We start from the raw sequence: 22,362 nt of genomic DNA, 5'->3' as shown, positions 1-22,362 counted from the left end.
CCTCCCACTGACACCAATGATGGGGTACTATTCCTCCCACTGACACCAATGATGGGGTACTATTCCTCCCACTGACACCAATGATGGGGTACTATTCCTCCAACTGACACCAATGATGGGGCACTATTCCTCCCACTGACACCAATTATGGGGCACTATTCCTCCCACTGACACCAATGATGGGGTACTATTCCTCCCACTGACACCAATGATGGAGCACTATTCCTCCCACTGACACCAATGATGGGGTACTATTCCTCCCACTGACACCAATGATGGGACACTATTCCTCCCACTGACACCAATGATGGGGCACTATTCCTCCCACTGACACCAATGATGGGGCACTATTCCTCCCACTGACACCAATGATGGGACACTATTCCTCCCACTGACACCAATGATGGGGCACTATTCCTCCCACTGACACCAATGATGGGACACTATTCCTCCCAGTGACACCAATGATGGGACACTATTCCTCCCAGTGACACCAATGATGGGACACTATTCCTCCCAGTGACACCAATGATGGGACACTATTCCTCCCACTGATACCAATGATGGGGCACTATTCCTCCCACTGACACCAATGATGGGACACTATTCCTCCCAGTGACACCAATGATGGGACACTATTCCTCCCAGTGACACCAATGATGGGACACTATTCCTCCCACTGATACCAATGATGGGACACTATTCCTCCCACTGACACCAATGATGGGGCACTATGCCTCCCATTAACCTGTGTGATGAGTGGGGTGCTATTTCTCCTCCATACCACAGGGGTGCTGTGTAATTTTTTTTTCACTCCCACTGACCACCAAGCCTGAGGCATTATCTAATCTCATTAGTCACAGCCCAGCTTAGCTCCGCCCCTTATTTAGAAAGTTTGGAGACCCTTGTTCTAGAGTGTCTGCCATCTGATAGACTTTTACATCTGAAGGGGTCACGCCCCCTGCTGGCGACACACAATGTCATTTCTTTATTGGGTTCTCCATACACCAGACTGAAGGGGAGGGGAGATGTCCAGGTGGAGGTGTCTAGGAGTCCTCCAGGTACTCAGGTGGTATCTCTGGCCAACATTCAGTGTCGCCCCCCCCAGTGGCTGAACATTTAAAATGACATTAAAAGTCATGTTATGGCCAACATTCCTAACATTTATAGATAATGTTGATCCCGGGAATATCCGATCTCGGGGGATCAGGAAGGATTTTTTGGATCATGCTTTGCTGGGGGTTTTTTGCTTTCCTCTGATCAGCTGCGGCTATGGAGGGATTTTATGATTTTTATTTTTACATTTTATTGGTTGAACTGGATGGACTTCTGTCTTCTATTAACCTGACTAAGTATGTAAGATATGAAAGCTGGGCCGAGTATTTCTGGAGCTCAGTGAATGAGGTGACATGATTGGATGATGGAAGTCAGTAGACCTCCAATCTCATTCACTAAGCTGTGGGACCTTTCTCCTGTAAAGTGAGTTAGGCTACAATGGACACGGGACGTCTTAAAAAGTCCTTTGAACGCTGGAACTTGACAGCTACAGAACGACGTTAAAAACGCTCGTTGTGTCGCGTTTGCACGCGTTTAGTGGCGTTTGCATTCAGATGCGTTTTTTGCAAAACACATCTGGAGACCCTCCCAAATACCCACAATGCAACAGAAATATATGTTTTTCAGCCATTTTCATTTGAATGAATATATATATATATATATATATATATATATATATATATATATATATATATATATACTGTATGTATGTATGTATGTATATATATATGTATACCCCTAACCCAAAATCTGCATAGTTGGGTCACCCTGGCATGGCAGCTGCATGATCCCACTCTGCCATGTCAGGGTGACCGGAGTTTAGGGTGACCTGACTCTGCCATGCCAGGGTGACCCCACTCTGCCATGTCAGGGTGACCCCACTCTGCCATGCCAGGGTGACCCCACTCTGCCATGCCAGGGTGACCGGAGTTTAGGGTGACCTGACTTTGCCATGCCAGGGTGACCCAACTATGCAGATTTTGGGTTAGGGGTATATATATATATATATATATATATATATATATATATTCATTCAAATGAAAATGGCTGAAAAACATATATTTCTGTTGCATTGTGGGTATTTGGGAGGGTCTCCAGATGTGTTTTGCAAAAAACGGGCGTTCTGTAGCTGTGAAGTTCCAGCGTTGAAAGGACTTCATAAAACGTCCCGTGTACATGTAGCCTTAGAACAAAACAATGCTGGACTCGGATTCCGGACTCTCGCATTCAGAACTGAACCTCACCTGTTTTTTTTCTTCTTCTATTTAACAGAAAAAGCTGAACAGAGAATGCGTCTTCCGGGAACAATTTGAAGAAAACTGGTACAACACCTACGCATCCACCTTGTACAACTCAGAGAGACAGTTCTATGTGGCCTTAAATAAAGACGGTTCCCCAAGAGACGGATACAGGACTAAGAGACACCAAAAGTTCACCCATTTCCTCCCGAGACCAGTGGAGCCCTCGAAAATACCAGTCATGTACAGAGACCTCTTCCATTATAGGTGATGGTGACGGACTGTGGACTGCAATGTACATGACTGGAGAGCTGGTGACAATACTACTTGGCTGAAATCACATTCCTTCTGAAATGTCCGAGGGTTGTGACGTAGATGAGTGGGGGAGGGCCTTCGGAATATAGACCACTTTTTTATATTAAGAAGACATTTACTTTTGTAAATAGTAATAAGACAATAGGTACTTTGTACCATTCTCGACCATCAAATGTATACCACTGGTTGCCTGTCTCTGGAACCCAATACTAATAACCATTCCTGACGTTGGTGGAGTTAAAGTCTCCAGTACGGCAGAAGTACGGAGTTTGCTGCTCCATCTGTGTCTGGGGACTTTAAGCTGAGAGTAATGGTACTGTGCTTGAATGTAAGAGAGCGTTATCAAAGGGGATCACAAATTCGGCCTTTTTAGTTGAAAGCAGAAAAATTAAAAAGGGAGATTCTGTTTCGGAGTCTGAGAGAATACTTCTATATATTTATACACACTATATGGCCATAGGTTTCCGGACATCCCACCATCACACTTGTGTGGGTTTGTTGGATAACCCATTTCAAAATCATGACTGTTAATATGGATCACAAATTACCCCCCCCCCCCCATTGCCGTTAATACCGAGCTCCCCTCTTCCTATGACCATCAAGTTGAGGCCCCCCCCCCCTCCCCATGGCCAATAATATTGAACTGATCCCCTTTGTGGCTACACCATCCTCCACTCTTCTGGGAAGACTTTCCACAGGATTTTGGATGGAGTTGCCCCTCCTTGCATGGACATTTTTATGAAGTTGCCCCCCTTTGTAACTATACCATGCGTCACTCCTCTGGGCAAGCTTGCCACAAGATTATGCCACAAGACCTAATTATGAGGTCAGGTACTGATGTTGGGTGAGAAGACCTGGCTCACGTATCAGGCCTCATGTTGAGCCCCACAAAAAAAGGTCTTGCATAACTATCACCATTCCAATTCATCCCAAAGGTGTTCAGTAGATTTGGGGACACTTAAGTTCCTCCACCCCAAACTGATCGCACCATTACAAGATCTTAGAGGGTGTCTGTGGGAATTTGTGCTCCTTTGTGAGGTCAGAAACCGATGTAGGATACGAAAACCTGACTCACTATCAGTGTTCTAATTCAGTGGTTCTCAATTCCGGTCCTCGGGACCCACTAACAGGCCAGATTTTAAGTATTACCTTGGGGGATGCAGACTAGAATACTGCAATCACTGAGCAGCAAATTAGATCACCTGTGATGTAATTTAGTTATCTTGCAAACCTGGCCTGTTGGTGGGTCCCGAGGACCGGAGTTGGGAACCACTGTTCTAATTCATCCCAAAGGTGATCAGTAGGCAGAGCCGGTGCTAGACTATTTTGCACCCTAGGCAAAACCAGCTCCTAGCACCCCCTCCCCCCCCCCAAAAAAAAAAAAAAAACTGTACACATTGCCTCCCTTTCCTGTACATAATGCCTCCCCTTTCCCCCTTTTCTCCCCTTCCTGTATACACTGCCCCCCTTTAATCCTACACCCCCTTCATATACACACTGCCCCCCCTTTAACCCTACACCCCTTTCATATACACACTGCCCCCCTTTAATCCTACACACCCCCCCTTCCTGCACACACTGCCCCCCTTTAACCCCACACCCCCTTCATATACACACTGCCCCCCCTTTAACCCTACACCCCCTTCATATACACACTGCCCCCTTTAATCCTACACCCCCTTCCTGCACACACTGCCCCCTTTAACCCTACACCCCTTCATATACACACTGCCTCCCTTTAATCCTGCACCCCCTTCATTTACACACTGCCTCCCTTTAACCCTACACCCCTTTCATATACACACTGCCCCCCTTTAATCCTACACACCCCCCCTTCCTGCACACACTGCCCCCCTTTAACCCTACACCCCCTTCATATACACACACTGCCCCCCTTTAATCCTACACCCCCTTCATATACACACACTGCCCCCCTTTAATCCTACACCCCCTTCATATACACACTGCCCCCCTTTAACCCTACACCCCCTTCATTTACACACTGCCCCCCCTTAACCCTGCACACCCCTTCATATACAAAGTGCCCCACCTTTAACCCTACCCACCCGTTCTTACACACATTGCCCCTTCCCCCCTTCCTTCACACACTGCCCTTCTTTAATGCTATACCCCCTTCCTGCACACAATGCCCCCCCTTTAACCCTACACCCCCTTCCTGCACACACTGCCTCCCTTTAACCCTACACCCCCCTTCCTGCACACACTGCCCCCCTTTAACCCTGCACACCCCTTCATATACAAAGTGCCCCCTCTCTAGAGGTGACCTCCCCTGGGGATGAAAAGGTGACAGGTGAGGAATGGGGCACTGGCCATGGCTGCGCCCTAGGGGTGGCAGTGCGCCCTAGGGGTGGCAGTGCGCCCTAGGTGGCTGCCTAGTTTGCCTAGTGGTAGCACGAGCCCTGTCAGTAGGTATGAGGTCAGAGGTCTGTGCAGGACACTCAAGTTCCTCTATGACCTCAAACATACTGAAACATTTTGGGAAGGCCTCAACCTAAAGGTGTTCCATAAGGTTAAGAAAAGGTACTGATGATGGAAGGGGAAAAAGGGGGTTTTCTTGGTGTCTCAGGCTAAGGAAATGGGACTTTATGGCCCATAAAGTCCCATTTCCTTGGCCTGAGACACCAAGAAAACCCCCTTTTTTCTTCAAGATATAGGGACGGAGGCAACACCTACTCATACCACCTTTAAGATCAAAACCCCCACCCCCTGATGATGGAAGAGAAGACCTTATACCAAAGATCTTCTAGGAGTAGGGATGAGGTCAGGGTTCTGTGCAGGACACTGAAGTTCCTCCACACCAACCTGGTCACACCATGACTTTATGGAGCTGGCTTTGTACGCAGGGGGGGGGGGGGGGCAGTCATGCTGTAACAGAAAAAGGGTCTTCACCAAACTGTTACCACAAGGCTGGAAGAGTACAATTGTCTACTAGGGCCAACCATAGAGGGAGCAAATTTCTTTCCTGCAACCACGGGTTGAGGAGCACTCTATTCCCTCATCAACACAGTCAGTGTAGATGGGGGGGATCCCTCCTGTGGAGCCATTGTGTTCTTCTGGTGGGGGGGAACCGTCCCCGCTGGGTGAACACAGTGGTTGCTAGCCGTTAACTAATATTCACATGTAAACCCACAGGCTGGTTGTACCCTATTTGATCGATCAACTTAGGTACATTCAGTCTGGCCATACATGGTTTGAATCTCAGCCGAGATTTGAACCATCTATGGCCGCTTTAACAGTCACCTTGCATAGCAATGCGCTTGATTTTGCACCTGTTATGCGTGAGGGCAGCTAGAACCTTCCCCTTAAAAATGGAGTGGGATGTTCACACTTTTGGCCATATAGTGTATACGTTTCTTTGAAAAAGCAATTCAATTATCTTCTTGACTTTTTTTTATAAATTGTTTAATCGAAAATCAAGTTGTGCTAAAAATCCACATTTAAAATTCTCAACGAACGTGAGCTATCACTGAATCTGTTCACCAGCATTAACCCAATGACTAGAAGCTGTGGGAGCCATTAGCTGCAGTCTGATCAACGAAATCCATGACAATATTATTAGCACCCCCAGCTTAGTAATGGCTGGAAAGATCTTCCACACACACATTCACCGAAACTGCTGACATTCCGGGCAATGTAGATCCCAAGATCCGCTCAACGTAATACAGCAAGGAAGGGGAGATTAATCATGGCTTACAGAAGGGAATCTGGGAACAAATCATTGGAGGAAACGGAAGATTCGGGGAGGACCTTTGGAAATATCCTAAACAAGGAATAAGTCAAAATGGCAAAATTGATTTAATTGCAAAATTCTCAAATTTGCCTTTCCTGGATTTCTGTGGAAATTTGACCTAAATTTTGGCTGCTTAGGTGAAATGTGTTAGAAAAAAAAAAAAAGCTCCTATATAGCGTCATTATGATCCCAGCTAAGGGAATGGCCTTTCAATTCTTTGCAAACATATCACTGTAAGGAGCTTCTTGAGCCCTCAGGAGCCATTAGAATCCAATTGGACTCGGAGAAATACACACCAGATTAGTTTATTTTTATTGACTCCAGTGTTGAATTCTGGGGAGGAATCCTAATGTCCCTCAACCCTACTGCAGACAAGGTTGTGATTTCTCTTAGGCGGTCACGCCATATCTCCACCATCAGCTTTCCACAGACTCAGTGAAGAATCGCGGTGCGCGGGTCGTTGGCTCCACTTTCCTCAATAACCAGATTGGCCTTCGTAAATTATTTCATTTTAGCATAGTTTTTAGTTTTGGATAGAGGGGAGTTGGATTAGAATACATGTCGGTTTTTATTGCTGTCTGGGAGATTCGCCCTCTCTATTTGTCCTGTTTTACCATTATCAGTGAAAGTAACAGAAAACCCCAAATTTTGGGTTGTCCCCCGAAAAGTAATAGAGGGGGAACCTTCCAATGGAGACACTAGTTCAGGTGACCCGGTGTTCCCCAAGAGATTTCCTTAATTTTCAGGGATTTCCTCTCACTTCCTGTTTGGCTATAGGACAGGAAGTGAAGGGGAATATCCTTAACCACTTAAGCCCCGGAGGATTTCCCCCCTTAGTGACCAGGCCAGTTTTTGCGATTCGGCACTGCGTGACTTTAACGGACAATTGCGCGGTTGTGCGACGCTGTACCCAAATTAAATTGACATCCTTTTTTCCCATAAACAGAGCTTTTTTTTGGTGGTATTTGATCACCTGTGCGATTTTTACTTTTTGCGCTATAAACAAAAAAAGAGCGACAATTTTGCAAAAATAACAATATTTTTCACATTTTTTTTATATGAAATTCCCCCCCCAAAAAAAACATTTTAAATAACATTTTAGGCCAATTTGTTTTCTGCTACATATTTTTGGTAAAAAAAAAAAAAAAATCGCAATAAGTGTATTTTGATTGGTTTGCGCAAAAGTTATTGCGTTTACTAACTACGGGAAAGATTTTTTTCATTTTTATTGTTTTTTTTTTTTAACTAGTAATGGCGGCGATCTGCGATTTTTTTTTTTTTTGCGGTACTGCGACATTGCGGCGGACAGATCGGACCCCTGACTGACATTTTTGACACTTTTGGGAGTACCAGTGACATTACTACAGTAATCAGTGCTATACATATGCACTGTCACTGTAAAAATGACAGTGGCAGGGAAGGGGTTAACTTTATTGGTGATCAAGGGGTTAAGTGTGTCCCTAGGGGTGTGATTCTAGCTGTGGGGGGGGCGTGACTTGTGATGTAACCACAGAGAAATACGATCCTACATAGCAGGATCGTATGATCTCTGCAGTTACATCAGGGAGAATGACAGGCGGCTTTGTTTACATCATCCGCCTGCCTTTCTCCCTCTCCAGCGGGAAATTGCGAGTGACCGGAGGACATCGGAGCTGCCAGTCACTCACGCGGGGATGGCCATGAACGAGCAGGGGCGGGAGTGCGCCTCCGGCGGCACGCGCGCGCCCCCTGCAGGCTCCTGGGCGAGCGACGTAGTAGTACGTCGCTTTGCCCAGGAGGGGCTGACTGCTGCGGTAAATATACTGTGGGCGGTTGGCAAGTGGTTAATGGGACAAAGATAGCAAAAATAAACCTTACAGGGGTTATAACACACCCTTGCTCTATCCACAATTAAAAAAATTTTGGGCTATAGTTCCACTTTAAGCTATAAATGTATTTCACGTTAATGTTTGTGGAATCTTCATCTACATTGCCCTAAATCCCATCAGATAGACTGATATATATGTAAGCAGGTGGGTTCATTCTAAAATACGACCCGCTCATCTTTTACACAGCTTTATTAACAAATGGCGCTTTTCCACTGCATGGAACCGAGTGGTTCGGCTCGCTTTTACGCTTTTCCACTGCATGGTACCGCATGGTACGGTGTTGGAACGGTGCGGTACGGCGGCACTTTTCCACTACATGGAACCTAGCGGTTCGGCTCGCTTAAACAGTACCACCTCGGTTGTGGTTCCAAGAGGGCCGTACCTATACCATATCCCACAATCCTTTGCATGCAGTCTTGATTGTTTGTCACTACTAGCCACTGATTGGTCAGAGAATCATTGTTAACCCACCCACTTACTACTTTAGTGGAAAAGCAAACCGTTCCAACACCGTACCATGTGGTACCATGCAGTGGAAAACCAAACCGAGCCGACCAGGGCCAAGCAGGGCCGAGCAGGGCCGAGCAGGGCCAAGCAGGGCCGAGCCGGTACTTGCAGTGGAAAAGTGCCACAAGACACTTCCTAACAAGGCTGATGTTCCACATTTCTTCATGTGTCCTATGGAAATGTATCTGTCTCTACTACTCTGTAACTACCTAGGATGGATAATTAGACACAACTATTGCTGCCCTGTCACAGAGGATTTCAAACACTACAAAGCGGAAGAGTTTGCATCCCACCTGTGGAAGACCCATGAATTACGTCGGAGCGCCGCTCTTCTGCCGAACTAACCCCTGAACTCACAATGCTCCTGTTTTCAAGGAACGTTGTAAAGATGCAAGCATAGATACTGTGCATAAGGATGAAAACTATTTATGAAATGTATATTATATTTATTTTATATATTTATTTATTTCAAATAATTTTATTTTTAATGAGAGATGCCTATTGACCAGATTTTTCATCAGGGGGAGAAAAAGGTCCTACTGACACATTAAATCATTTGGAGTCTTTAAAAGCTTATTGGCAATAAAATTGTCTTTATATTGTAGTTTGTTCTGGTTCTGATGGTTGTGATAATGGACAGTTGCTACACACAAAAGGTGCCGTCATTTCAGGGCGTGGCATTGGATTGCAGGCTCTGGTCTGACCTCCATATATAAGCAGAATTCTATTTGAATCCTGTGATATTCGGGAGTGCAGAGCCTATCAGTGAGCTTAGTCCATGAAGTTGTGCCGTTTAGAGTCGGTTCACACTATGGCGACACGACTTCGGGGGTGACAAGTGAAGTCGCTGTGCACCGCGACTTTGGCGCGACTTGCACGGACTTCACATAATGGAAGTCAATGCAAGTCTCTCCGACTTCGGTCAAAAGTAGTGCAGGAACTATTTTCTAAGTCGGAGCGACTTAAGTTGCTCCTATTAGAGCGGTTCCAATTGCAATGAATGGACCGCGACTTGTCAGGCTAAGTCGCCTGACAAGTCACGGTAGTGTGAACCGGGACTTAAAGGCTTGTTGGCCCACTTTTATTAAAGGAAAACATAAAGAAACACAAGTCCGAAAACATAACAGTTGCCCATGCAGGGGTTTCAGCTTTCCATAGCAATAATGCAAATGAAAAATCCAAAGCCATCTGGCTCTCTAGCAGCACCGCTGCTCAGGCTTTAAGCTTTGACCCTCTTGGCCATCTACCAGAGTTCCTATACAAACACTGTACCTCAGTTAGCACACTTTCTCCAGCTTCCTTGCTGTTCCAGCCCAAAGGCTCACCATCTACTCAGACTGTGCAGACATGCACTCTTCTCCCTTGCACTCCAGGACTCCTTGGGAGGGTGGAGGCCAGAACCCTGGTCCTGTGTGTCTTAAAAGGCCCAGATCCACCTGCACAATCAGTGTGCACTGTCTTAAAAGGCCCAGATCCACCTGCACAATCAGTGTGCTCTGTCTTAAAAGGCCCAGATCCACCTGCACAATCAGTGTGCACTGTCTTAAAAGGCCCAGATCCACCTGCACAATCAGTGTGCTCTGTCTGTCTTAAAAGGCCCAGATCCACCTGCACAATCAGTGTGCTGGCTGTTCCTAAGACCTGGTCCCAGGATTGGAGATTTCCTCCCACCCAGATCGCTTGGAAATATCCAGACTCCAGTTCCCCAACTGGACTTTATCCACCATAGGGGAAACTGCAAACCCAGTCTTCTCCCAGTAAAACAGTCCTCCTGGAGCCTCTAAACCTGCCTGGTTGATAATCCTGGGAGAAATACCTGCTCACCACTAGTTGCACTGCCACAATCCCTAGAAGTATAAAAAAAAACAAATCGATGATGAAATGGCTGGATAATTGGAAGTTGAGGGATTGTCTGATCCGGTAGGAGAACTGATTGGAAGTCTCTCTCTGAGGGCTGGAAGTTGGGGGATCGGAAAATCCGGTAGGAGAACCGATTGGAAGTCTCTCTCGGAGGGCTGGAAGTTGGGGGATCGGCAGATCCGGTAGGAGAACTGATTGGAAGTCTCTCTCTGAGGGCTGGAAGTTGGGGGATTGGCAGATCCGGTAGGAGAACTGATTGGAAGTCTCTCTCGGAGGGCTGGAAGTTGGGGGATCCTCTGATTCGGTAGGAGAACTGATTGGAAGTCTCTCTCAGAGGGCTGGAAGTTGGGGGATCAGCAGATCCGGTAGGAGAACTGATTGGAAGTCTCTCTCGGAGGGCTGGAAGTTGGGGGATCGGCAGATCCGGTAGGAGAATTGATTGGAAGTCTCTCTCGGAGGGCTGGAAGTTGGGGGATCGTCTGATCCGGTAGGAGAACTGATTGGAAGTCTCTCTCGGAGGGCTGGAAGTTGGGGGATTGGCAGATCCGGTAGGAGAACTGATTGGAAGTCTCTCTTGGAGGGCTAGAAGTTGGGGGATTGGCAGATCTGGTCGGAGAACTGATTGAAAGTCTCTCTCGGAGGGCTGGAAGTTGGGGGATTGGCAGATCCGGTAGGAGAACTGATTGGAAGTCTCTCTCGGAGGGCTGGAAGTTGGGGGATCGGGCAGATCTGGTGGTGGAACTGATTGGAAGTCTCTAGGAGGGCTGGAAGTTGGGGGATCGGCAGATCCGGTAGGAGAACTGATTGGAAGACTCTCTCGGAGGGCTGGAAGTTGGGGGATCTGCAGATCCGGTAGGAGAACTGATTGGAAGTCTCTCTCGGAGGGCTGGAAGTTGGGGGATCGTCTGATCCAGTAGGAGAACTGATTAGAAGTCTCTCTCTGAGGGCTGGAAGTTGGGGGATCGGGCAGATCTGGTGGTGGAACTGATTGGAATTCTCTCTCGGAGGGCTGGAAGTTGGGGGATCGGCAGATCTGGTAGGAGAACTGATTGGAAGTCTCTCTCGGAGGGCTGGAAGTTGGGGGATCGGGCAGATCTGGCGGTGGAACTGACGAAGTCTTTCTCAGTGTGAAATCTTTCCAGAAAACAGGGGCCACCATGGATATTGGTGTATGGAGGAAGGTGCCAGGCTGGCTGCTTCCAGAATTGTATCTATTGCCCATTTTATAAAGTTTCTCTACAGTTCAGGAGACATTTTTATTTCCAGTTTTTTTACCAATAATTATACAAATGATACTGTTTGCCTCATATATTTTTATAAGCTATCCCCCGTTCTTTACAGCTGTATTTTTATGTTGAATATATTTCTTTACGATGATCTGAAATAGTCAGGTCCTCCATATCATTTTTATAGCCCCGATGAAGGCCTCTTGGAACCCTTCCAAACACAATGTTTTTCTATTAAATGTGACAATAAATGAAGAGCATATTCTGGACACAGGAGCTCTCATATACCTTTAGCTGTATGGGTGGAGTTCAGGTTTATATGTCATCAAAGCCGATGACTTTTCCTGTAGGCGAGACCTTTAATGATAAATCTACTCAACACTTTTTATGAGGAATTCCGTGCACTGGAATACACACCATTATGTTGATCACGTTAACTGAATTAGGAAAAAAAGACCTTGAGTGGTGGTGGTGGAATGTTGTTTGGGTGGTAGGCAGATGTCCTATTGACTGTTTTTCATGACACCTGCACATATATGACCTCCGTTACACACAAAGTAATATAAGTGAGGGAGCCGAGAAGGGAGGCTGAAGGGAAGAACATGGAAGAAGCCAAGTCACTTATGGTACAGTATGTCCTCATCTCCTCCACGGCAGTTGCCCGGGACAGCTGTGACTTTTTTTTTTTTTTTTTTTTCAATGATTTTTATTGAAAGTTTTCACAAAAATAGTGCAAAATATACACACATAATAAAAAATCAGTGCATAATAAACGGTGACTTTTTATTCTTTTAGGAATTTGGATGTTGGTTGCCATGACAAGAATATTGTATGATCCTATGAATAACATTGAATTCCTGTAGAGGATGGACAACCATGAAGATTTATATTCTCTAGACATGGCTAGAAAAGGCGGGACCGGGTCCGGGTGACAAACACTACAGACGTGGCAGAGCTAGACCAAGATGGAAAAAATAAGAACAATAGACCTTAATGAGGTGTGACGGGTCAATTTACTGGGCTAGGGAAAAAATGACATGTAAGATGCAGCCTTTGTTTTTCTGAGCCCCCCTCCCCCCCACTATAACATAATTTTATCACCAGTTGTCCTGCCAGTAGATCTGCTATTGCTGTACAAGCTTTGCAGAAAAAGGGCCATTTACAGGGAGTCCTTGTCTCAGTATCTGTCAGGCAACTAGCGGGGAATGACTGCAGCGGATTGGATGGAAGAAGATGATGGTGGGATCAACAGAAGTGAGTGGAAGATGGGTACAATTTGGGGCAGCTAAGGCTTCATAGTGCCTAGAGGTACAACGAGGGGGCAGCCAAGACTCCATCATATCTAGAGGTACAATGAGGGGGCAGCCAAGACTCCATCATATCTAGAGGTACAATGAGGGGGCAGCCAAGACTCCATCATATCTAGAGGTACAATGAGGAGGCAGTCAAGGCTCAAGCCTGCCTAGAGGTACAATGAGGTTGGAGCCAAGGCTCAAGCCTGCCTAGAGTTACAATGAGGGGGCAGCCGAGGCTCCATCCTGCCTAAAGGTACAATGAGGTTGGAGCCAAGGCTCCATCATGTCAAGAGGTACAATGAGGGGGCAGCTGAGGCTCCATCCTGCCTAGAGGTACAGTGAGGGTGCAGCCAGTGCTCCATCATGTTTAGAGGTATGATGATAGTGCAACCAAAGATCCATCATGTCTAGAGGTACAATGAGGGTGCTGGCAAGGCTCCATCTTGTCTAGGGGTACAATGAGGGAGCAGCCCAGGCTACATCCCGTCTAGAGGTACAATGAGGGTGCCGCCGAGGCTCTATCCTGCCTAGAGGTACAATGAGGGTTCAGCCAAGGCTCCATCCCGCCTAGAGGTACAGTGAGGGTGCATCCAAGGCTCCATCCCGCCTAGAGGTACAGTGAGGGTGCAGCCAAGGCTCCATTCTGCCTATAGGAAAAATAAGGGGGCAGCCAAGACTCTGTCCTGCCTGGAGGTTCAATGAGGGGCAACCAAGTCTCCATCCTGCCTAGAGGTACAATGAAGGGTCAGCCAGAACTCCATCATGTCTAGAGGTATAATGAGAGGGCAGTTGATGCTTCATCATGTCTAGAGGTACAATGAGGGTGCAGTCAAGGCTCCATCATATCTATGAATAGGGGGCAGCTGAGGCTCCATCCTGCCTAGAGGTAAAATGAAAGTTGAGCCAAGGCTTCATTATGTCTAGAGGTACAATGAGGGTGCAGCCAAGGCTCCATCATGTCAAGAGGTATGACGAGTGGGCAAATGAGGCTCCATTCTGCCTAAAGGTACAATGAGGGTGCAGCCAAGGCTCCATTATGTCTTGAGGTATGATAAGGGGGTAGCCGAGGCTCCATCCTGCCTGGAGGTACAATGAGGGGCAACCAATGCTCTATCCTGCCCAGGGGTACATTGAAGAGGCAGCTGAGGCTCCATCCTGCCTAAAGGTACAGTGAAGGTGCAGCCAGTGCTCCATCATGTTTAGAGGTACAATGAGGGGGCAGTTAAGGCTCCATCATGTCTAGAGGTATGATGAGGGTGCAGCCAAGACTCCATCATGTTTAGCGGTACAGCTGAGGCTACACCCTGTCTAGAGGTACAATGAGGGTGCAGCCAAGGCCCCATCCTGCCTAGAGGTACAATGAGGGTGCAGCCAAGACTCCATCATGTCTAGAGGTACAATGAGGGTGCAGCCAAGGCTCCATCATGTCTAAAAGTATGACGAGTGGGCAATTGAGGCTCCATTCTGCCTAGAGGTACAATGAGGGTGCAGCCAAGGCTCCATCATATCTAGTGGTATGAATAGGGGGCAGCTGAGGCTCTATCCTGCCTAGAGGTAAAATGAGGGTGGAGCCAAGGCTTCATTATGTCTAGAGGTACAATGAGGGTACAGCCAAGGCTCCATCATATCTAGTGGTATGACGAATGGGCAATGAAGGCTACATTCTACCTAAAGTAACAAGGGTGCAGCCAAGGCTCCATTATGTCTAGAGGTATAATATTGGGGCAGCCGAGGCTCCATCCTGCCTGGACTCTGGAGGTGCAATGAGGAGCAACCAAGGCTCCTTCCTGCTTGGAGGTGCAACGAGGGGCAACCAAGGCTCCATCCTGCCTGGAGGTGCAATGAGAGGCAACCAAGTCTCCTTCCTGCCTGGAGGTGCAATGAGGGGCAACCAAGGCTCCATACTGCCTAGGGGTACATTAAGGGGACAGGTGAGGCGCCATCCTTCCTAGAGGTACAATGAGGGGCAGCCGAGGCTCCATCCTGCCTGGACTCTGGAGGTGCAATGAGGAGCAACCAAGGCTCCATCCTGCCTGGAGGTGCAACGAGGGGCAACCAAGGCTCCATCCTGCCTAGGGGTACAATAAGGGGACAGGTGAGGCGCCATCCTTCCTAGAGGAACAATGAGGGGCAGCCAAGGCTCCATCATGCCTAGAGGCCCAGAGGGGTTTCTTTTTCTGAAACGTGAGTGGAAAACTAATGCTGGAGAAGAGCTGTGCTTTTGAAGTGTATGTCCATCTAAAACAATACCCACAGACAAAACACAAAGATAAAAATCTGGCAGGAGTTCTAACCCTCCCATGATCTACTAAAGAAAAAGAGTTTAATGTCTGTGTGTTGCTGTTGGAGAGTTCTCCTCACTTCCTGTTGGTTAAATGTTGTCAGTCAGACAGGAAGTGAGGGGAAATCTCTGTAATGGAGACCCAGACAGCAATATAGCAGACAGAGGTTCTAACCCTTCCTAACTCCATCCAAAACTAAAAAAAGTTTTGGTGGAGTCACACTTTAAACCTATTTGTGACTTTTCCACCACTACTTTTATTTTACACAAATTGTACAACATAAAAAGAGCAATACTGTAAGTGTAAGATTATATGGAGGGACAACCAGGGAGGGACCCTCTTCCCAAATCAGGGAGGGCTGAGCCCGGGGCCAGGGATAGTGATATAAAAGTAATGAGAATGACATGTTCCGTTTTACAGGAGATTTACTGATTGGGTTTTTAATTCCCCTTTATAATAACTGTTTGAAAACACCTCTGGGTTAGTGTCCCCCCAAAACAAATGGTGACAGAGTGCTTTGCACTAAAATAAGCCTCAGAGGTCATTCCCTGCCACCTATCATGTGGTTTCTGGTTTGGTGGCCATTTTCTTGTAGACTCAATAGTTCTCGCAGAGGATTACTACAAGGAATGGCTGAAATGACAACAGTCCATGGTTAGGTTCATCCTCTGGTGACTGGTGTATGGTCCATGTGAACCCAGGACATTGCTACAAGTGGCAGAAGGACCAGTATTGGGCCTGGAGAATGGCAGCTGGATGGAGAATATGGAGTGTTTGTCAGGGTATTTGGTGGCTCTGAGGGCCCTGGGATAATTGTGTTCTGGATGGAGTGTGGAAGGGTTCTAGCATCTGTCGGGGTTTTATTTCTTTTATTTATCAATCCATCCAGCACCAGAACCATGTTTCCTTCTTTAGTGGGGAGCGCACAGACCACGGTGACATTAATGCGGGTGTTGGGTGTGGATGGAGTGTAGAGCGGGTGTGGGTGTAGATGGAGTGTAGAGCGGGTGTTGGGTGTGGATGGAGTGTAGAGCGGGTGTAGGGTGTGGATGGAGTGTAGAGCGGGTGTTGGGTGTGGATGGAGTGTAGATCGGGTGTTGGGTGTAGATGGAGTGTAGAGCGGGTGTTGGGTGTGGATGGAGTGTAGAGCGGGTGTTGGGTGTAGATGGAGTGTAGAGCGGATGTTGGGTGTGGATGGAGTGTAGAGCGGGTGTTGGGTGTGGATGGAGTGTAGAGCAGGTGCTGGGTGTAGATGGAGTGTAGAGCGGGTGTTGGGTGTGGATAGAGTGTAGAGTGGGTGTTGGGTGTGGATGGAGTGTAGAGTAGGTGTTGGGTGTGGATGGAGTGTAGAGCGGGTGTGGATGGAGTGTAGAGCGGGTGTTGGGTGTAGATGGAGTGTAGAGCGGGTGTTGGGTGTGGATGGAGTGTAAAGCGGGTGTTGGGTGTGGATGGAGTGTAGAGTGGGTGTTGGGTGTGGATGGAGTGTAAAGCGGGTGTTGGGTGTGGATGGAGTGTAGAGCGGGTGTTGGGTGTGCATGGAGTGTAGAGCGGGTGTTGGGTGTGGATGGAGTGTAGAGTGGGTGTTGGGTGTGGATGGAGTGTAGAGTGGGTGTTGGGTATGGATGGAGTGTAGAGCGGGTGTTGGGTGTGGATGGAGTGTTGAGCGGGTGTTGGGTGTAGATGGAGTGTAGAGCGGGTGTTGGGTGTGGATGGAGGGTAGAGTGGGTGTTGGGTGTGGATGGAGTGTAAAGCGGGTGTTGGGTATGGATGGAGTGTAGAGTGGGTGTTGGGTGTGGATGGAGTGTAGAGTGGGTGTTGGGTGTGGATGGGGTGTAGAGAGGGTGTTGGGTGTGGATGGAGTGTAGAGCGGGTGTTGGGTGTGGATAGAGTGTAGAGTGGGTGTTGGGTGTGGATGGAGTGTAGAGTGGGTATTGGGTGTGGATGGAGTGTAGAGCGGGTGTGGATGGAGTGTAGAGCGGGTGTTGGGTGTAGATGGAGTGTAAAGCGGGTGTTGGGTATGGATGGAGTGTAGAGTGGGTGTTGGGTGTGGATGGAGTGTAGAGTGGGTGTTGGGTGTGGATGGGGTGTAGAGCGGGTGTTGGGTGTGGATAGAGTGTAGAGTGGGTGTTGGGTGTGGATGGAGTGTAGAGCGGGTGTTGGGTGTGGATAGAGTGTAGAGTGGGTGTTGGGTGTGGATGGAGTGTAGAGCAGGTGCTGGGTGTAGATGGAGTGTAGAGCGGGTGTTGGGTGTGGATAGAGTGTAGAGTGGGTGTTGGGTGTGGATGGAGTGTAGAGTGGGTGTTGGGTGTGGATGGAGTGTAGAGCGGGTGTGGATGGAGTGTAGAGCGGGTGTTGGGTGTAGATGGAGTGTAGAGCGGGTGTTGGGTGTGGATGGAGTGTAAAGCGGGTGTTGGGTGTGGATGGAGTGTAGAGTGGGTGTTGGGTGTGGATGGAGTGTAAAGCGGGTGTTGGGTGTGGATGGAGTGTAGAGCGGGTGTTGGGTGTGCATGGAGTGTAGAGCGGGTGTTGGGTGTGGATGGAGTGTAGAGTGGGTGTTGGGTGTGGATGGAGTGTAGAGCGGGTGTTGGGTGTGGATGGAGTGTTGAGCGGGTGTTGGGTGTAGATGGAGTGTAGAGCGGGTGTTGGGTGTGGATGGAGGGTAGAGTGGGTGTTGGGTGTGGATGGAGTGTAAAGCGGGTGTTGGGTATGGATGGAGTGTAGAGTGGGTGTTGGGTGTGGATGGAGTGTAGAGTGGGTGTTGGGTGTGGATGGGGTGTAGAGAGGGTGTTGGGTGTGGATGGAGTGTAGAGCGGGTGTTGGGTGTAGATGGAGTGTAGAGCGGGTGTTGGGTGTGGATAGAGTGTAGAGTGGGTGTTGGGTGTGGATGGAGTGTAGAGCGGGTGTTGGGTGTGGATGGAGTGTAGAGCGGGTGTGGATGGAGTGTAGAGCGGGTGTTGGGTGTAGATGGAGTGTAGAGCGGGTGTTGGGTGTGGATGGAGTGTAAAGCGGGTGTTGGGTGTGGATGGAGTGTAGAGTGGGTGTTGGGTGTGGATGGAGTGTAAAGCGGGTGTTGGGTGTGGATGGAGTGTAGAGTGGGTGTTGGGTGTGGATGGAGTGTAGAGTGGGTGTTGGGTGTGCATGGAGTGTAGAGCGGGTGTTGGGTGTGCATGGAGTGTAGAGCGGGTGTTGGGTGTGGATGGAGTGTAGAGTGGGTGTTGGGTGTGGATGGAGTGTAGAGTGGGTGTTGGGTATGGATGGAGTGTAGAGCGGGTGTTGGGTGTGGATGGAGTGTTGAGCGGGTGTTGGGTGTAGATGGAGTGTAGAGCGGGTGTTGGGTGTGGATGGAGTGTAGAGCGGGTGTTGGGTGTGGATGGAGTGTTGAGCGGGTGTTGGGTGTGGATGGAGTGGAAAAGCGGGTGTTGGGTGTGGATGGAGTGTAGAGTGGGTGTTGGGTGTGGATGGAGTGTAGAGCGGGTGTTGGGTGTGGATGGAATGTAGAGCGGGTGTTGGGTGTGGATGGAGTGTAGAGCGGGTGTTGGGTGTAGATGGAGTGTAGAGCGGGTGTTGTGTGTGGATGGAGTATAGAGCGGGTGTGGGGTGTGGATGGAGTGTAGAGTGGGTGTTGGGTGTGGATGGAGTGTAGAGCGGGTATGGGGTGCGGATGGAGTGTAGAGCGGATGTTGGGTGTAGATGGAGTGTAGAGCGGGTGTTGGGTATGGATGGAGTGTAGAGCGGGTGTTGGGTGTGGATGGAGTGTAGAGTGGGTGTTGGGTGTAGATGGAGTGTAGAGCGGGTGTTGGGTGTGGATGGAATGTAGAGCGGGTGTTGGGTGTGGATGGAGTGTAGAGCGGGTGTTGGGTGTAGATGGAGTGTAGAGCGGGTGTTGTGTGTGGATGGAGTGTAGAGCGGGTGTGGGGTGTGGATGGAGTGTAGAGTGGGTGTTGGGTGTGGATGGAGTGTAGAGCGGGTGTGGGGTGCGGATGGAGTGTAGAGCGGATGTTGGGTGTAGATGGAGTGTAGAGCGGGTGTTGGGTGTGGATGGAGTGTAGAGCGGGTGTTGGGTGTGGATGGAGTGTAGAGCGGGTGTTGGGTGTGGATGGAGTGTAGAGCGGGTGTTGGGTGTGGATGGAGTGTAGAGCGGGTGTTGGGTGTGGATGGAGTGTAGAGCGGGTGTTGGGTGTGGATGGAGTGTAGAGTGGGTGTTGGGTGTAGATGGAGTGTAAAGCGGGTGTTGGGTGTGGATGGAGTGTAGAGCGGGTGTTGGGTGTAGATGGAGTGTAGAGTGGGTGTTGGGTGTGGATGGAGTGTAGAGTGGGTGTTGGGTGTGGATGGAGTGTAGAGCGGGTGTTGGGTGTGGATGGAGTATAGAGTGGGTGTTGGGTGTGGATGGAGTGTACAGTGGGTGTTGGGTGTGGATGGAGTGTAGAGTGGGTGTTGGGTGTGGCTAGAGTGTAAAGAGGGTGCTGGGTGTGGATGGAGTGTAGAGCGGGTGTGGATGGAGTGTAGAGCGGGTGTTGGGTATGGATGGAGTGTAGAGTGGGTGTTGGGTGTGGATGGAGTGTAGAGTGGGTGTTGCGTGTGGATGGAGTGTACAGTGGGTGTTGGGTGTGGATGGAGTGTAGAGTGGGTGTTGGGTGTGGATGGAGTGTAGAGTGGGTGTTGGTGGTGGCTAGAGTGTAAAGAGGGTGCTGGGTGTGGATGGAGTGTAGAGCGGGTGTGGATGGAGTGTAGAGCGGGTGTTGGGTATGGATGGAGTGTAGAGTGGGTGTTGGGTGTGGATGGAGTGTAGAGAGGGTGTTGGGTGTGGATGGAGGGTAGAGTGGGTGTTGGGTGTGGATGGAGTGTAAAGCGGGTGTTGGGTATGGATGGAGTGTAGAGTGGGTGTTGCGTGTGGATGGAGTGTAGAGTGGGTGTTGGGTGTGGATGGAGTGTAGAGTGGGTGTTGGGTGTGGATGGAGTGTAGAGAGGGTGTTGGGTGTGGATGGAGTGTAGAGTGGGTGTTGGGTGTGGATGGAGTGTAGAGTGGGTGTTGGGTGTGGATGGAGTGTAGAGCGGGTGTGGATGGAGTGTAGAGCGGGTGTTGGGTGTAGATGGAGTGTAGAGCGGGTGTTGGGTGTGGATAGAGTGTAGAGTGGGTGTTGGGTGTGGATGGAGTGTAGAGTGGGTGTTGGGTGTGGATGGAGTGTAGAGTGGGTGTTGGGTGTGGATGGAGTGTAGAGCGGGTGTGGATGGAGTGTAGAGCGGGTGTTGGGTGTAGATGGAGTGTAGAGCGGGTGTTGGGTGTGGATGGAGTGTAAAGCGGGTGTTGGGTGTGGATGGAGTGTAGAGCGGGTGTTGGGTGTGGATGGAGTGTAGAGTGGGTGTTGGGTGTGGATGGAGTGTGGAGTGGGTGTTGGGTGTGGATGGAGTGTAGAGCGGGTGCTGGGTATGGATGGAGTGTAGAGCGGGTGTTGGGTGTGGATGGAGTGTTGAGCGGGTGTTGGGTGTGGATGGAGTGTAGAGCGGGTGTTGATGGAGTGTAGAGCGGGTGTTGGGTGTGGATGGAGTGTAGAGCAGGTGTTGGGTGTGGATGGAGTGTAGAGCGGGTGTTGGGTGTGGATGGAGTGTAGAGCGGGTGTTGGATGTGGATGGAGTGTAGAGCGGGTGTTGGGTGTGGATGGAGTGTAGAGCGGGTGTTGGGTGTGCATGGAGTGTAGAGCGGGTGTTGGGTGTGCATGGAGTGTAGAGCGGGTGTTGGGTGTGGATGGAGTGTAGAGAGGGTGTTGGGTGTGGATGGAGTGTTGAGCGGGTGTTGGGTGTGGATGGAGTGTAGAGAGGGTGTTGGGTGTGGATGGAGTGTTGAGTAAGTGTTGGGTGTGGATGGAGTGTAGAGCGGGTGTTGGGTGTGGATGGAGTGTAGAGTGGGTGTTGGGTGTGGATGGAGTGTAGAGTGGGTGTTGGGTGTGGATGGAGTGTAGAGCGGGTGTTGGGTGTGGATGGAGTATAGAGTGGGTGTTGGGTGTGGATGGAGTGTACAGTGGGTGTTGGGTGTGGATGGAGTGTAGAGTGGGTGTTGGGTGTGGCTAGAGTGTAAAGAGGGTGCTGGGTGTGGATGGAGTGTAGAGCGGGTGTGGATGGAGTGTAGAGCGGGTGTTGGGTATGGATGGAGTGTAGAGTGGGTGTTGGGTGTGGATGGAGTGTAGAGTGGGTGTTGCGTGTGGATGGAGTGTACAGTGGGTGTTGGGTGTGGATGGAGTGTAGAGTGGGTGTTGGGTGTGGATGGAGTGTAGAGTGGGTGTTGGTGGTGGCTAGAGTGTAAAGAGGGTGCTGGGTGTGGATGGAGTGTAGAGCGGGTGTGGATGGAGTGTAGAGCGGGTGTTGGGTATGGATGGAGTGTAGAGCGGGTGTTGGGTGTGGATGGAGTGTAGAGCGGGTGTTGGGTGTGGATGGAGTGTAGAGCAGGTGTTGGGTGTGGATGGAGTGTAGAGCAGGTGTTGGGTGTGAATGGAGTGTTGAGCGGGTGTTGGGTGTGGATGGAGTGTAGAGCAGGTGTTGGGTGTGGATGGAGTGTAGAGCGGGTGTTGGGTGTGGATGGAGTGTAGAGCGGGTGTTGGGTGTGGATGGAGTGTAGAGCGGGTGTTGGGTGTGGATGGAGTGTAGAGCGGGTGTTGGGTGTGGATGGAGTGTAGAGCGGGTGTGGATGGAGTGTAGAGCAGGTGTTGGGTGTGGATGGAGTGTAGAGCGGGTGTTGGGTGTGGATGGAGTGTAGAGCAGGTGTTGGGTGTGGATGGAGTGTAGAGCGGGTGTTGGGTGTGGATGGAGTGTAGAGCGGGTGTTGGGTGTGGAAGGAGTGTAGAGCGGGTGTTGGGTGTGGATGGAGTGTAGAGAGGGTGTTGGGTGTGGATGGAGTGTAGAGCGGGTGTTGGGTGTGGATGGAGTGTAGAGCGGTTGTTGGGTGTGGATGGTGTGTAGAGCGGGTGTTGGG

At 49.5% G+C, this 22,362-nt stretch overlaps 1 protein-coding gene across 1 annotated transcript in view; it reads left to right on the top strand.

The window, feature by feature from the left end:
• FGF16 (fibroblast growth factor 16) overlaps nucleotides 1-3,027 on the top strand; it is a 62,781-nt gene extending 59,754 nt beyond the window's left edge. The window contains exon 3 of the mRNA XM_082264302.1: nucleotides 2,329-3,027. Coding sequence (XP_082120428.1) covers nucleotides 2,329-2,565 — 237 coding nt within the window. The 3' untranslated portion in view covers nucleotides 2,566-3,027. The remainder of the gene's footprint in view (nucleotides 1-2,328) is intronic.
• The last annotated feature ends 19,335 nt before the right edge of the window (nucleotides 3,028-22,362 follow it).

This window comes from Pelophylax lessonae (assembly GCF_965119305.1).
Source record: "Pelophylax lessonae genome assembly, chromosome: 7".
Lineage (NCBI taxonomy): Eukaryota > Metazoa > Chordata > Amphibia > Anura > Ranidae > Pelophylax > Pelophylax lessonae.
The sequence above is the reverse complement of the archived record's forward strand: the minus strand, read 5'-3'. Positions and strand labels throughout refer to the sequence as shown.